The sequence below is a fragment of the Penicillium crustosum genome, assembly GCF_028827405.1.
Source record: "Penicillium crustosum strain IBT 35664 chromosome Unknown utg000002l_segment0_segment0, whole genome shotgun sequence".
NCBI classification, from domain to species: domain Eukaryota; kingdom Fungi; phylum Ascomycota; class Eurotiomycetes; order Eurotiales; family Aspergillaceae; genus Penicillium; species Penicillium crustosum.
The window spans coordinates 3613053-3626519 of NW_026623123.1; the positions used below are offsets into that span (position 1 = coordinate 3613053).

The following is a 13467-nucleotide window of genomic DNA, read 5'->3' on the forward strand; positions in this document are numbered from 1 at the left end:
ATTTTCCCAGCAGGGGGCGCAATGAAAACATTGGTCGCCAAGAGCTTGTGCAATGTGATTCATGGTGTGTCAACAGGGCACTCGTCCCCGGGAACTCTTAGATACATCTCGAAAATTATAAAGTATGGCACCTGCGAATATATCGCCATTCATAAGGCTATATCTGTACTCCGTAAGGTGATATACTTTGTAAGCGCCTTATCACTCATCCCCCCTGCAGGACAAATTATGACAGGTAGTGGAACTAGCCCCATCCTTTGGAAATCGATTTGAGCCTGATCCAGATCTCGCGTGGAAAGCAATGTTTTTTTTTTTTCTTTCTTTTTTTTCTTTTTTCTTTTTTACAGTCCATATGAATCATGGGGAAACATCATAGAATTTGTAAAGGAATAAGGAATGTGACAATAATAGGGAATTAGGGTTAATGTTAATGATGCCATCGGAACACAGGGCATTCTAACATTCCATAGCCAAGAATGAAATACGAGAGATCTGTACCGATGTACAGCTGTCATAGCCCACTCGGTGAATTCTACCCTATTATGTTCCGGAGAGGATGCCATTGGCCCTATCGCCTGTAAAGACCTTGCAATTGGGGCTGAACAGCCCTGGAGAGAGCCCAATGTCTTTACAAATCAGACTTACTGCATGGCGTTGCATGCGGAGACCATGGACTCGAGCTGACACCGTGAGACTGTTTTAGTATTACGCGATCATGATGGCTACAGGCTACAGAGAGAAGAAGCAGAAGAAGAGATCCGTGGAAGAATAAAGTGGAGTAAAAGAGAAAAATAGGTCTTGGATGTCTCAACTAAAGGGGAACTGATTTTAATAATATAAAATTAGAATATACATTGCTCGTATAATCGGGAATAATAATAAGATTATAATAAGATAATAAGATACATGAAATCCGTTTAAAAATGCCCAGGTGTATCGAGTTAATTAACAAGAAATGACAAAATAATCAAAATAAATATGTACGGAGTAGACTTTGGGGATGTTTCCCCCTGGGAACCATTTTGTTTTCTTTTTCTCCCTTTTCCTTCTTCTTCTTCTATCTCTCCCTCACTTCCTTTTGATATTATCCCCCCCACCCTCTTTCCCGGACCCTTGTGCAGACGCCCTTGGGGGAGATTCCCCCGCCGATCACTTGCTGAATCAGAGTGGCGCCCTTTCTAAGCGGCTGCATAGACGATCTATCCACCCCCGAAACTCCGTTATTCCTGGCCTCAATCTTATTGTTTTGTCTCTCTACTTCTACCTCTTGCTACCTAATTTCCTCTAAAAGTCGGCATTTCAGCATTGTGATTTTGCTTTGTTTGCCGTTCCCCAGATGCAGCGCGCCTGATCACGACGACCCGGAATCTCCTGGTGCACAGAGGAGCTGGTCTCTTCTACGCTCAGAATCTCAGAATCCTGAGGTTTAAGGGGAAATGACCAATAAATCCCCGTAATAACCGATTTGCCCCCCTTTTACCTTCTAGACAATGTCTTCGCCATCCCCCGAGACGAACGATGACCAGAACCCCGAGCTCTCTCGTGCCGCCAGCTATACCGATCTTCCCAGTCAAACCACAACAGAACCCGTCTTAAGACGTACGTTTTCTGATTATGCTGTCCCAACTTTGGCAGAATCGCCGACAAAGGAAACCGTGGCTGCGGGGAAGGATATTCTCCGCCGAACCTCTCTGCGATCCAAGGACAAGTCAAAGCCTGCCCCCGTCTCTCGTTTTACATTATCGTCATCGGAGGATTTAAAGGATGCAGATTCACATGTGCCTGAAACCAGGGCACCAGAGCCTGCTGTAAGGCCATCCAAGAGCCGGACAATGTCTGGAAGGATAGTCAGCCTTGCGAGGAAACCATGGGGCTCTTCATCCCGATCTCCGTCCCCGTCAGCCAAGAGATCTAAACAGCAAGATTCTCAATCCCCAACTCGATTCAGCAGTCGAAAAACAGAAGATGATCAGTCACAACCATCCCGCAGACGAACAATCCTTTACAAACGCCCGCGCCGGCCAATGCTGGCGGTTGTAGCCAAGGGCCCCGAGGATAACCCCGGGTCTCCAAACAGTCCTTCTAGCAATTCGCTACGACACCGGTCCTCATTCGAAAAATTCACAGCATCACTCTCTGTTTCGACCCCGGTCTTACCCCCTATGCCCAAGGGAGCCGCAGAAACTGCTGCGGCATATGCAAATTCTGGCACCGATCATACACGGAAAAAGGATGAGCTTTGGGGAATCTTCCGTGGCCTTGAGGCGGATTTCCAAAAGTATGTGCAATCACCTTAGCCATTCCCACTTGTGATTACTGACCAGAGAACAGATTTCAAGCTAAATCTAGCTCGTTGAAAGCCAACGTCATCCGTACCTCGCTCCTCCCTTTTCTCAGCCGTCATCACCTCCACACATCATGCAAGAATCTAAGACCAGAAGACCTGGATCGTCGAGTCAATATTCTCAACAAATGGTGGATTGGAATGTTAGAAATGCTTAATGGCAAGCATAACCAGTCGATCTCGGGAACCGATAGACCAGTGTTCCTGGAAGCCATCGTGGGAATCATGGCTCGCCCGGAATGGCGCATTCCCTTCCCCATGGCCCAGAATGGAAGTGGGCCTACAGAATCATTGAAGTATGCGTCAACTTCTGTGTCAGAAACATCGGATGGGTCAGGGTCCTCGGGTTCGGATTTCCTAGTGGAATCGATTCATCACAACATCCGAAACATTTTTATCCAAAACCTGCTCTCTCAAATGGCATTCGTGGTCGAACGAATGTCTATGCGACACGCACCAGCTAGTCTGGTCGCGTTTTGCGGCAAGGTTTGCGCATATGCGTTTTTCTTCTGTCCGGGGGTGCCCGAGATCCTGGTTCGGCTGTGGAGCACGCCTCCCAATACATTCCGACGAATCTTGTCAGAATCGGCCGGGTCACGCACTGGAAATTTGCGTGCATGCACGCAAGAACTCTCTCTGTGCTTTCCACCTGCTCTCCGTCCCCTGGCGTTTCACTCACCAGCACCCCTATTGCGGTATCTACGCCAGAAACCCGAGCTACCCTTGAACACAACTCCTATTAATTGGAACCGCCCGTGGATCGCACGATGGGCCGGGCGTGACACGGACCTCTTTTTTGTCTTCGTGAAATACATTCACATTCTGTATGCTGAGTATTTGCCCCCAGGGACCGAAAAGGCGAAACGGATATTGGCACCTGGGTTGTTGATAGTTCATGCGCAACTCCTGCTCGTTCTGGAAGACACGATATACAAGCAATCGGCACAACAAGGATCCGACAACCCGCACACAGCTGCTGCAATCACCTTTGATGATTTCATCGAGTCGCCGGATGCTTCTGCCTCCACTCAACATCTTCGAAGTGGCAGCAACACCCATCGGTCGATGGCAGAGAATCGTCTGATCATCCTTCTCCGTGACCTCCTGTCTGAAGCGTCCGTGGAACCGAATCGTGCTCGATTACTGTTTGCTGAATCATTTTGTGGTATAATCAAAGCTGCGGCGCAGAAAACGTCTCTATTTGATCATAACGCATGCTTTTTGTTGTGTGACTTCCTCGAGGAGGTAATTCCAATCATCACGCGTTACGCCCAGTCGATTGAAACAGAGTTGTTTGATTGGGGCTTTTGGCTCGACGTTTGTCGCCAAATGATGCAGAGCCAGAATTCGCTCACCGAGGTGCGAGTGTTTTCTTTCCTCTTCTGCATATGGGGTACCTGGACTGCTACAGAAGAAAGAAAAGCATCTATCTGTCTGGATTTCTTGTTGCATGAGCGGGTATTCTACCATTACTTCAATCACTGGAGCCCAATGGTGCGAGCCTATTTCCATCGTTTGTTGTGTTGGAGGGTCGGGCGGTTTAATACCGAGCCCTCATCGCTTGACTCCAACGTCTATGAACTTCTTTCGGATCGACTCTTACGAGTCTGGGAGTACTATGTTGGGTTCCAATCTAAGGCCGAAGAAGATATGACAGCTCCTTTGTCCTCTGCTCCTTGTACACCAGCTCCAGGACGAAGAATCATCATTATCCGTTGCGAAAACCAACTGTCTCCTGTCAATCTTTTCGTCAGTTTCGACCGAGTCGTTCCACCAGTTCCTTCGGACCAACTCACGTCACACCGTCGAACTGGATCTTCCGACTCCAATGGCTCAGATGGTCAACCAGCTAAAAAACGGTGGGGAATACTCAAGGCAATGTTTGGCAGCTCTTCCAACACACGTTCCGGTGATGGCGTCAGCAGCAGCAGTTCTGATGACTCCGAGAATACTGCATCAGATCCAACAATGACTGCTGATAGCAAATGTCTGGACGAACATGAACAAACTCCAACCACCAGTATGGAAGAGATAATCCGCCCCAAAGCTCCCCACCAGCCATTCTTTTTCAAATTCTCACTGGAATGGATGGATCGCCCGCAATGGCCCACCAAAAACAAACGTCTTTTCACCCCTTGTCTCCCTGTCGCATCCCAAATGCATGTCGAGCAGCGGCGTTCTCCCGACAAGTCGGATTATGACACAGCATCAGAGAATCCGGGCCAGTCCGACGTGGAGAATGATGAACAAAAACCAGACACCCTCACCGCCGACCAAGATACCCCCACTCAGCCTACATCAGATACCTGGCCACGATCACCTACAACCAAGAACTCCCCTTTACCTGAACTTCCTTCCCAGCCTTCTTACGACCATCTTGTGCCTAGCAAATATGCAGGCCGTGCCCTTGCGGAGTGGGCACACATCGTCTCCGAATGCGATAGCTTTTTCGCCCGTCGTCGTGACGAGGGCGTCCCTTCTGATCGCATGGTGGAAACCCCAACCCTAGGGGTTGAAAGCTTCCGCAAATAAGCATAATTCAACATGACTAAAACCCCTCTCGGTAACAAAGATCAATTATAGACTCTTCATGGCATGTTCAAGCAGATGTCCGCTTTGGGATGTTTCGGGGTTATTCCTCTTTTTTTCGTTTCTTCTAATTTCACAACACTGTGTGCATGGCGGATCTGGAGCATAGGGAATCGGCGTTCACTTAGGCTCATTTTGTTCTTTCAAGGATTTCTCATTTCGTGTACTAGGAGCGAAACACGCAATAATCATAGTAAGACACTCTTCTACTTGAACTGGATCAAAATTGCCATCCGCCGTAGTGAAACATATACATAATCATTCTTTTTCTTTATGCAACCACCTTGGAAGTGATCTCCCCTCTTTCACTCTAAATCTGCTCCTGCTGTTCAGCCTCCTTCTCTTGGGCAAGCTGCTTGTTCAGTAAATACAGTAAAGCTCCCTGTACATCCTCCCTACCCATAAAAACCTCAACCAGTCTCACCCCGGACCCATTCTGAATCCGTTCATCAGCCAATACATCCTTCAACTCGCCACAAGTCCTCGCCGTAAAAGTATTATTTGCCGCATGCTCTTCATCAGCCCCGAAATAGTTTAGCGCCTGGGCATGTCTCCAGAACGGCACATCGTTGTACACCTGTTTGCGCCCGTGGATCACCCGTTCAATGGTATACCCGTCGTTATTGATAATAAAAATGATAATGTTCAATTTCTCGCGGATCATCACACTGATCTCCTGGGCTGTCATCTGCAGACTCCCGTCGCCGATGAACAAAATCGTCTGGCTCTTGCTTTCTGTGCCTTTATTGTGTTCACGCTGCGCCAGCGCCGTGCCTAATGTTGCTGGGAGCATGAATCCGATCGAAAGCCAGGTTACTGCGCCGAAGATGCGGGAATTTGCAGGCAGTTTGAAGTTCCGGCCGCCATGTGCGGCAGTGCCTGTCTCGGTGAGGATTATGTCGCCCTCGCGGAAGAGGGGGTTTACCAGGCGATAAAAGTTGTTTTGGGCGATAGGGTCTGTGTTCTCGATGTCTGCCAATGTGATTTCTTGTTTCGGGGGTCCGGTGGCTTGGACTAGGCGTGTGGAGTCAAGGTTCTGGAGTAGGTTTGATAGAATGTTGCGGGCGGAGAGGTCGCGATAGGTATCATTCTCGATTTGAACGGTGCTGCCCGAGAAGGTAATTGCCACGGCGGGCTTGGGGATTGAAGTGTAGAAATAGGTGTTGGTATCGCTGTTGTGGGGTCCGAATGTCAGGATCAGATCTGCTTCCTCGAAGTACTGTTGCGCTGGCTTGTCGCCAAAGGCTGCCGCGTATAGTCCGTACACATTTGGCAGCTGCTCGTTGACTAGGCCCTTTCCGTACACGGTTGTCCATGTGGGCCAGTTAGTCACTTTGATCAGAGCATCGAGCTGGTCAACAATGCCGAGACCTGTGCTTTCTCCGTCCACGAAGATGAATGGACGCTTGGCGCTGTACACTCTCTCCAAGATGCGAGCCAACACCTGAGGCTCTTGGATAGAGCTCGGTGGCTGTGGGATGCAGATCTTGTGTTCCAAATTTGCAGCTGATACCAATACATCGGGCATATCATCGGGGAATTCGAGGTAGACCGGGCGGTTGTGGACCAACGCCTGGCGTAGGACATAGTCGATCCTTTCCGGTGCCGTGGTGGCATCTTCTAGCCTCACTTGAGCTGCAGTGACATGCGTCGACATGTTTGCAAAGCGACGATAGTCGCCATCTGAGAAAGTGTGGTGCATAAACGTGCGTGCGCTCTGAAGCGGGCGCGGTGGAGTTCCGACAATGTGTAGCACAGGGGTGTTCTCGGCGTAGGCGCCTGCAATACCGTTGATAGCAGACAGCTCGCCAACGCCATATGTGGTGATAAGAGCAGACAGGCCTTTAATGCGACCATATCCATCTGCCGCGTAGGCGGCATTGAGTTCATTGCAGTTGCCCACCCAGTGGAGACCGGCCGGAGTAACAAAATCCAATAGGCGAAGGTTGTAGTCACCAGGGACGCCGAACATGGAGTCGACGCCCAGCTGGCGCAACCGAGTGAACAGATAATCTGCGAGTTTTATATCTTGAGTCATGATGAATAGTATTTGAGTTGGAGAAGAAGAAAGACTACTATGTATTTATAGATGGATGGATTCCCCGCATCTTATCTCGCCGACACGCCGATTCTCCGATACTCCGATCTCGCCGCTTTTAGCCGACTTCACTCTTTTTGTCTCCACTGGCGGGCGAAACTCCGCCAGACCAGCCATGTCGCGTCTGGCAGCTTGTGAAGCCTGTAGGAAGGCTAAACTGGCATGCGACCATCAGCTGCCTGTTTGCACACGTTGTAGCGCCAGTAAAGGAATTTGCATCTACAGGACTACCCCCTTTAAGCGGAAAAGAGTCGAGAAGCCAAGGTCTGTTTCATACTTGCCTGGACTGCATTCGAATTAGCTAATTGTATTTTTGTAGCCTTGGTTCACCAGATGAATCGCCATCGTTTAATCCAAGACGTAGTCCATACCCAAACCCTGGGTATCTTGGATCGTCCAGCCATGCGGCTATATTCAAGCACATCACTCCGGATGGAGACCATGGCCCTGGTAGTCATCAAGTAGCACCAGAGGATCTGCACTCGGACTTATTTGGGGACAACCATCTGGTCCTACAAGGCGCAGATATCCTCAAGCACCTCTTGACGACATACAAATTGTCCGCCATGAAAGATCTAGTCATGTTCTGGCTAGCTAAAGGAGCTAACCTGGCTCTGGCAGAGCCATTTGTTGACCAATGTGCTCAGAGCGTGAGCCAATTGTTCACTTACCACGACGACAACTGGCATCTAGTCTATGCAAGACGTCTCTTGCAGAACTCGGCCCAGCCACTGCACTTCAATGATACCTCTGACCTAGCTGGTTTCTCAGCTCAATTCCTAGACCACAATTCTCGTTGGGAGACATTAGGAATCTTTTTTGCAGCTGTCAGTCGAGCGACAATTGACATTGCGTTCTTCCCGTCTCTATATACCACCGAGCAAGAGCAGTACACACTTCGAAGACTATGCACCAAACTTTGTGACTTCGCATTGGAGATATCCCTCTCTCTAGATTGCCTGAATGATTTACAACTGATCATGCAATACGAAAATTTTATCGTTCATTCCTACGTGGATGGAGATCAGAGTAAGTCGCCAGCCATACATTTCAATTTACTACCTCTACTTGGCCATATATTGACCTCTTGAAGGCTACCATTCCTGGCGCAAACTAGGCGATGCAATATCCTCCACATTTGCCCTAGGCTACCATGAGAACATCGAAATAAAAGCAGGACTCCCACCATTCCTCAAAGAACTGCGCAAAACAGCCTTTGCGCGCATCTACTCGGCAGATAAAAACATAGCAATATTCCTCGGCCGCCCACCGCGAATGAACAAACGCTTCTGCCACTTTCAGATCCCATCCTGTCAGAATGCAGAAGAAGGTTCAGCAGACTGGACCCCAGATGCGGAACCGGGGTACCGGGCTGATACGCGATGGTCTGCGCTGTGCGCATCGCTGAAAGAGGAGGTCTGGGAGCTTCTTCAGGACAAGCACGATCCATCATGTGCACAACGAGCAAGGTATTCAAAAAACCAATGCCCGCGCTGAACCTCTCAGTGGAAGCCATGGCTAATCAATAAATGGTATAGCGTGATACAATGCCAAGCAGAAACGCAGTGGCAACACCTGCCAGTCCACTTCCGACTCGAGAGCAGTCTGAAGAAATGTACGCAAGGACCCTTCGAGCGAGACTTTGTCGCCGGCGTACGGCTACACCACTTACATGTACTATTCTTGCTCCGTCTTTTACTTCTTAAATCACCAACCGAGCCTGATCTGCCGATCATCGAGACGGCTGGTCAGATGCTCACGCTAGTTGTGGAAATTATTCTGCTGCGGGATCAGCTCACTAATTCCGGGACGGGTCTTATTTGGAAGGTATGTATGGAATTGACTTGGTGTTTACATACCATACTTTTGTCTATAAAAGCCCACAAGTTCAAAGCAGTCAACTAATATACATACTAACTAGGTCGCATACTACGGCCTCCCGGCTGCGGGGATAATGCTTCTGGCCATGTTAAAACAGCACATGCCACGAGCGCACCGGACACGGTCTTTACAAGATCTTAGTGTGTTTGTAGCGGAGGTGCAGATCGGGACCATTGTCAAACCTGGGGATCCGAATTACGCGTTGCTTTCTAAGGCTACGCGGACTATACAGCGTTTTCTAGACTCGACTCATTCGGACCCGGCGCAGCCTCTGCCTGAAGTGGCGGGGGTGGAGGGGAATGATGAGTGGGCTGCACTGTTGAGTCAGGATTTATGGGATTTCGAGGCTGGGTTTTGGCAAAGTCTGGCCGATCATCCGTCTTTATTGGCGATTGAGCCTTCTTTGCCTCCTGTTTAACCCGATGGGATTGTGATGTTGTATGATACCCATGAGTGAGTACTATGGGGATAGGGCTAGGAGAAGGCCATTCAATTTGAGCTCATATACCCATACAATATGAAAAACGATAATTTAGTCTGGACTATATACGTATCTTCGCTTATACTGGTCGTATATCCTCGGAACGAAAAACCACTGGAAAAAGCACTGAGCCTTCTCCTAGAAGGACTCGTCCTTGTCTCTGCGGAATCAGCTTTGTCTTTCCCCATCATCATGCTCCTAGAAGCTGCGTGGAGTACGATCTGTGGATTAAGGGAAGAACATTATGTTTTCTTTAATTGTACAGCTCTAGCAGGGTCAGGTAGAGAGCATAAACATTTACAAGGTATTCCAGCTCCCGGGAAGCGTGAAGGGTACGATGGCGCATTCAAGTTGTTTCCAGACGATGATACGACCCGTAAGACGGGGCCCTCTTTTGTAATTTCTACAAGATTTGAGGACTTGCCCGAGGGATGTGTGAAGAATGGCGAACACCTTCTGGAGATTTACCGGCGTCTATTACAGCAAGCAAGAGACGCGCTAGAGTTACCGACAGAAGTCGTCCCTTGTCCCCACAACTTCGTCCTCACGAGAAGATGGATGATGGCTATTTCTTGACGGGCAAGGGAATTCTACGGTATCACAGCAAATGCGCCCGGAATGATGGGAGCCATTTATATCTGGAATCATGACCAACTGAATGCATGGAAAGAAATTGGCCTAATGAAGGCCCTGGCAGGATTAGGGCTGCCAAGGGAGAACTGATGTTGAATTGACTGATTTTATTCTTGATCGATATATTTAGACCAGTGATAGAATGAATAATAGCAAAATATTTCCTAAAAAAGTAGCCACTACCTACCCCAAGGGCGTAGTAGTCGAAGTGAGCAAGGGAAACCATGTGGACTGGCAAGTTTCGAGGAATCCTCTGAAAAGCTAGATACGAAATGTGATATATCCCCATATGAACGCCGGTCCCTCGGGACAAGGATGAGAAGCTAGATACATTCAAAGAAAGCGAAAATGACGCGACTAATAGAACCGATAGAAGAACGATCTGCTAAGTCCTGTATGAGCTCAAGACATGCGTGGTATATGATGGGCATGGAAGAAGTTCCCAAAATGCAGGTATAGAGGTATCCCGACAACCACGTGGGAAAGGTGTCGGGCTGTACAGTGCTCGTTTAGAACATGACAAAAGGACCAATCCAATAGGCGTGGATGAAGGATGGCTGAGAAGAATAACAAATAGGAAAAGGGCTGAAAGGTAGAATACATTAGTGGAGTAGCTTGTCGCTGGCGTGGTGAATCGTGTTGGCGACGCGGTCGATCCAATATTGGGTCAATGTCCAATTCCCTGTGTTGATGCTGTCGCGGATAGCAGGGAAAATCGAGGCGTCGTAACCAGACCACAGCTCTGGTCCAAAGATAACGTGTCGGAATTGTGTGCGATTGGGGATCTGCACAAGTCATTAGCTAGGGCGAGCAATGTTTCAAGCAGAACGTCAACTTACACCTCCGCCTTCTTCCAAGTCAAGTAGATTTGTATCAAAGGCAGCCATTCGAGCATTATGGTTTACCCGCTGGACTGCCATGACGTTGCTTTCATACCCACCCATGCCCCACACGGTATCGTGCCAGAGTTTGTTCCAGGACTGGAATGTAACAGCGCTGGCTTTCATCTCGGTCGCAGCCTTGAACATGGGTTCCATGTCCACCTCGGCCTTCTTGGATTTGGCAAATTTGTCCAAGTCCTTGACCCATCCGTCAATGGAGTCGCCGTAGACTTCTAGGTCAAATGGCAGCATGGGGTTCTCCGAAAGGTCAAGGAGGAGAAGCCCCCAAAATTGAGCCAGGATTTTATGGTATTGGAAATCGGGGTCTGCAAATTTCACCATCCAGTCATATGTTTCATAGCAGCTGTGGTATGGATAGGGCTCGCCCTCAAATCCGAAGTCGATGCTCGAGGTACCAGCGATATCCTGGAACGCAACATAATCACTTCCAGCACCAAGTGGGGTGATTTTTGAGCCCTTTTTATCCCAAAGGTCTTTTAGTGTCGCGTTCGCATAGGGGTCTGAAATACGACCCAGAACTTGCAACACGGTGCGCTCAAAAACGGGTGACGCAGACACGCGGAAATCGGGCCCTGCAACACCCACGTCGACATTTAGGTAGGCAAATGCATTCGCACGGAGATCATCAACCTCCTTTTCGACATGTTCTGTTGAGCCGATCAAATTGTACTCCTCTCCGTCCCAACTGACAAATTCAATGGTGCGAAGCGGCCGCCATCCGTAGGTGAGTAATTCGCCAAAGGCTCGTACAACCTCTAGGAAAGTAGCTGTGCCACTTCCAGGGTCAACACTTCCCATGCACCATGAATCCCGGTGGTTGCCAACAATAATCTTCTTATCACGCTCGTCCATTCCGTTGATCCTGCCGTGGATGTTGTAGATAGGTTGACGCTCTACTTCATCTTGCAGGTTCATCAGATGAACAACCGGAGAGCCCTTATCACCAGTCCACCACTCTTGTACATCGGGAACACCGCCCACCCAAGCGTTTGGTACCTTGGAGCCGTGGCCTTTGAGACCCTGCAAAAGTATTTGTGCATCGCGCCAAGCGAGTGGGAGACTAGGAATTTTGGGTAGACCAGAGCTCTCCTCGGGAGATAAACGGTGATTTTCTCCTGGTGTGGATGCCCATCCAGGGCTGAGGACATCGCCAACTACCTGCGACATCATACTGACACCGCCCCTTTGCACGCCATCGCTTGGCATGTACCGCCCTTCGGGGAAGGCCGGGCCTTTGCGAAATCCGTCCTGAGAGGGGTCGGAGTAGATGATACAGCCGGCAGCCCCGGCTAATTCAGCGGCCTTAATTTTTAATGCGCGGTCGGATTCAGTTCCATAGTAACGGACCAAGGCAATGGAGCCATCGAGTGAAACTCCTGCATCTGCGAGCAGCTTGAAATCTTCCCGAGATCCGAAGTTAGCATACACTATATGACCGGTGACATTGCCGGATTTTGAATGCCCATGAAATATCAGGTCTTTGGCGTTGTCCTCTTCGAGTTTTGCCTCCCAAGCTAGACTGGGTGGGTCGATAATCGCGACTCTCCTCCCGTCCTTGCGTGGATAGTTGAGGTAGACTTGGAATTCCTCCCGCGACACTTCATCGAAGCCTGCATTCCGGAACTCTTGTTCGATCAATTTTGATAGCGCAAAGCTACCTTCTGTGCCAGCTACGTGGGTGTAGTTGGTGACTCGTCGTAAGTTTTCAGCGATATTGGTCTCGTTGATGTGACCTTGGATGAAGTTCTCGACGGAGGCGGCGCTATAGGACTGACCCATGGCCATGCGACTGTTGATATTGAAGACATCTGCGATGAAGAAAACATACACTAGGGTAACCACCAGTAGAAGAGCGAACACTCGGAGAAGCATAATGCACCCTTGATCTTTTAAGCGTGCCCTCGTGTCACTGAGGTTTATCGTGAAGCGGAAACTGGGCATATATCGTTGGAAGGGTCGTTGTATAGCGGACAGGGTACGACTCAGACTCGATAGCTGCTTGGAAAAACGATGTCGTAGAGGGGCGTTTCTGCCGGTTAAGGAGGCCGATGCCGAATCATCCACATCCATTTGATCAAGCTCCCGCCGTAGTTCCTCCACTGACTCTCGGTCAGGGTGTGAGGTCAATGATTCCAGATCATCGAGACTGGAGCGTGCCGATTCCACGGTTGGTGGGTGGTAGCCGCGGGTGGAGGCATGATCGCGACCGAGTAGCCCCTGTCGTTCAACATCTGTTCCATCGCCAAGATCGGATCGAGAGGAGGAGGGTTGGCCGGTGGCTTCGGCGTAAGAAGGGATGGGGACAGCCTGATAATCAAACTTCTCGTCGCCCATTGTGGGAGATACGGGGCTCCGGAGAGCTGTAACAAGGGTGTAACGCGGGTGCGGAGATCCGGAGGATCATGATCTGTATGAGAAAGGGAAATGAGCGACGTCCGACATCATATGCCGATAAATGAGTATGTCCAGAATCCGATGGAGTTGTATAGGAGAGAGACAGGAACAGGAGATAGGCAGACGCCCCCGGAGTGAGACCTGA

At 49.4% G+C, this 13467-nt stretch overlaps 4 protein-coding genes across 4 annotated transcripts; 2 read left to right on the forward strand and 2 right to left on the reverse strand.

Moving 5' to 3' along the window:
* Positions 1 to 1490: 1490 nt before the first annotated feature.
* On the forward strand, positions 1491 to 4876 carry N7487_004876 (DUF1765 domain-containing protein; the record flags this gene model as incomplete). Its single annotated transcript, XM_056872623.1, has 2 exons — positions 1491 to 2278; positions 2332 to 4876. The coding sequence occupies 2 exons, from the start codon at positions 1491 to 1493 to the stop codon at positions 4874 to 4876; spliced, it is 3333 nt and encodes a 1110-aa protein (XP_056730343.1).
* A 367-nt stretch (positions 4877 to 5243) lies between these two features.
* N7487_004877 (alpha-keto acid decarboxylase family protein) lies at positions 5244 to 6971 on the reverse strand (the record flags this gene model as incomplete). The annotated part of the gene is made up of 1 exon (XM_056872624.1): positions 5244 to 6971. One exon carries the CDS (start codon positions 6969 to 6971, stop codon positions 5244 to 5246), a length of 1728 nt encoding a protein of 575 aa, XP_056730344.1.
* Positions 6972 to 7146: 175 nt separating this feature from the next.
* On the forward strand, positions 7147 to 9330 carry N7487_004878 (uncharacterized protein; the record flags this gene model as incomplete). Its single annotated transcript, XM_056872625.1, has 5 exons — positions 7147 to 7295; positions 7351 to 8060; positions 8125 to 8500; positions 8570 to 8858; positions 8953 to 9330. The coding sequence occupies 5 exons, from the start codon at positions 7147 to 7149 to the stop codon at positions 9328 to 9330; spliced, it is 1902 nt and encodes a 633-aa protein (XP_056730345.1).
* Positions 9331 to 10628: 1298 nt separating this feature from the next.
* Positions 10629 to 13262, reverse strand: N7487_004879 (M28 family metallopeptidase; the record flags this gene model as incomplete). The annotated part of the gene is made up of 2 exons (XM_056872626.1): positions 10629 to 10811; positions 10866 to 13262. The coding sequence occupies 2 exons, from the start codon at positions 13260 to 13262 to the stop codon at positions 10629 to 10631; spliced, it is 2580 nt and encodes an 859-aa protein (XP_056730346.1).
* Between the last annotated feature and the right edge of the window lie 205 nt (positions 13263 to 13467).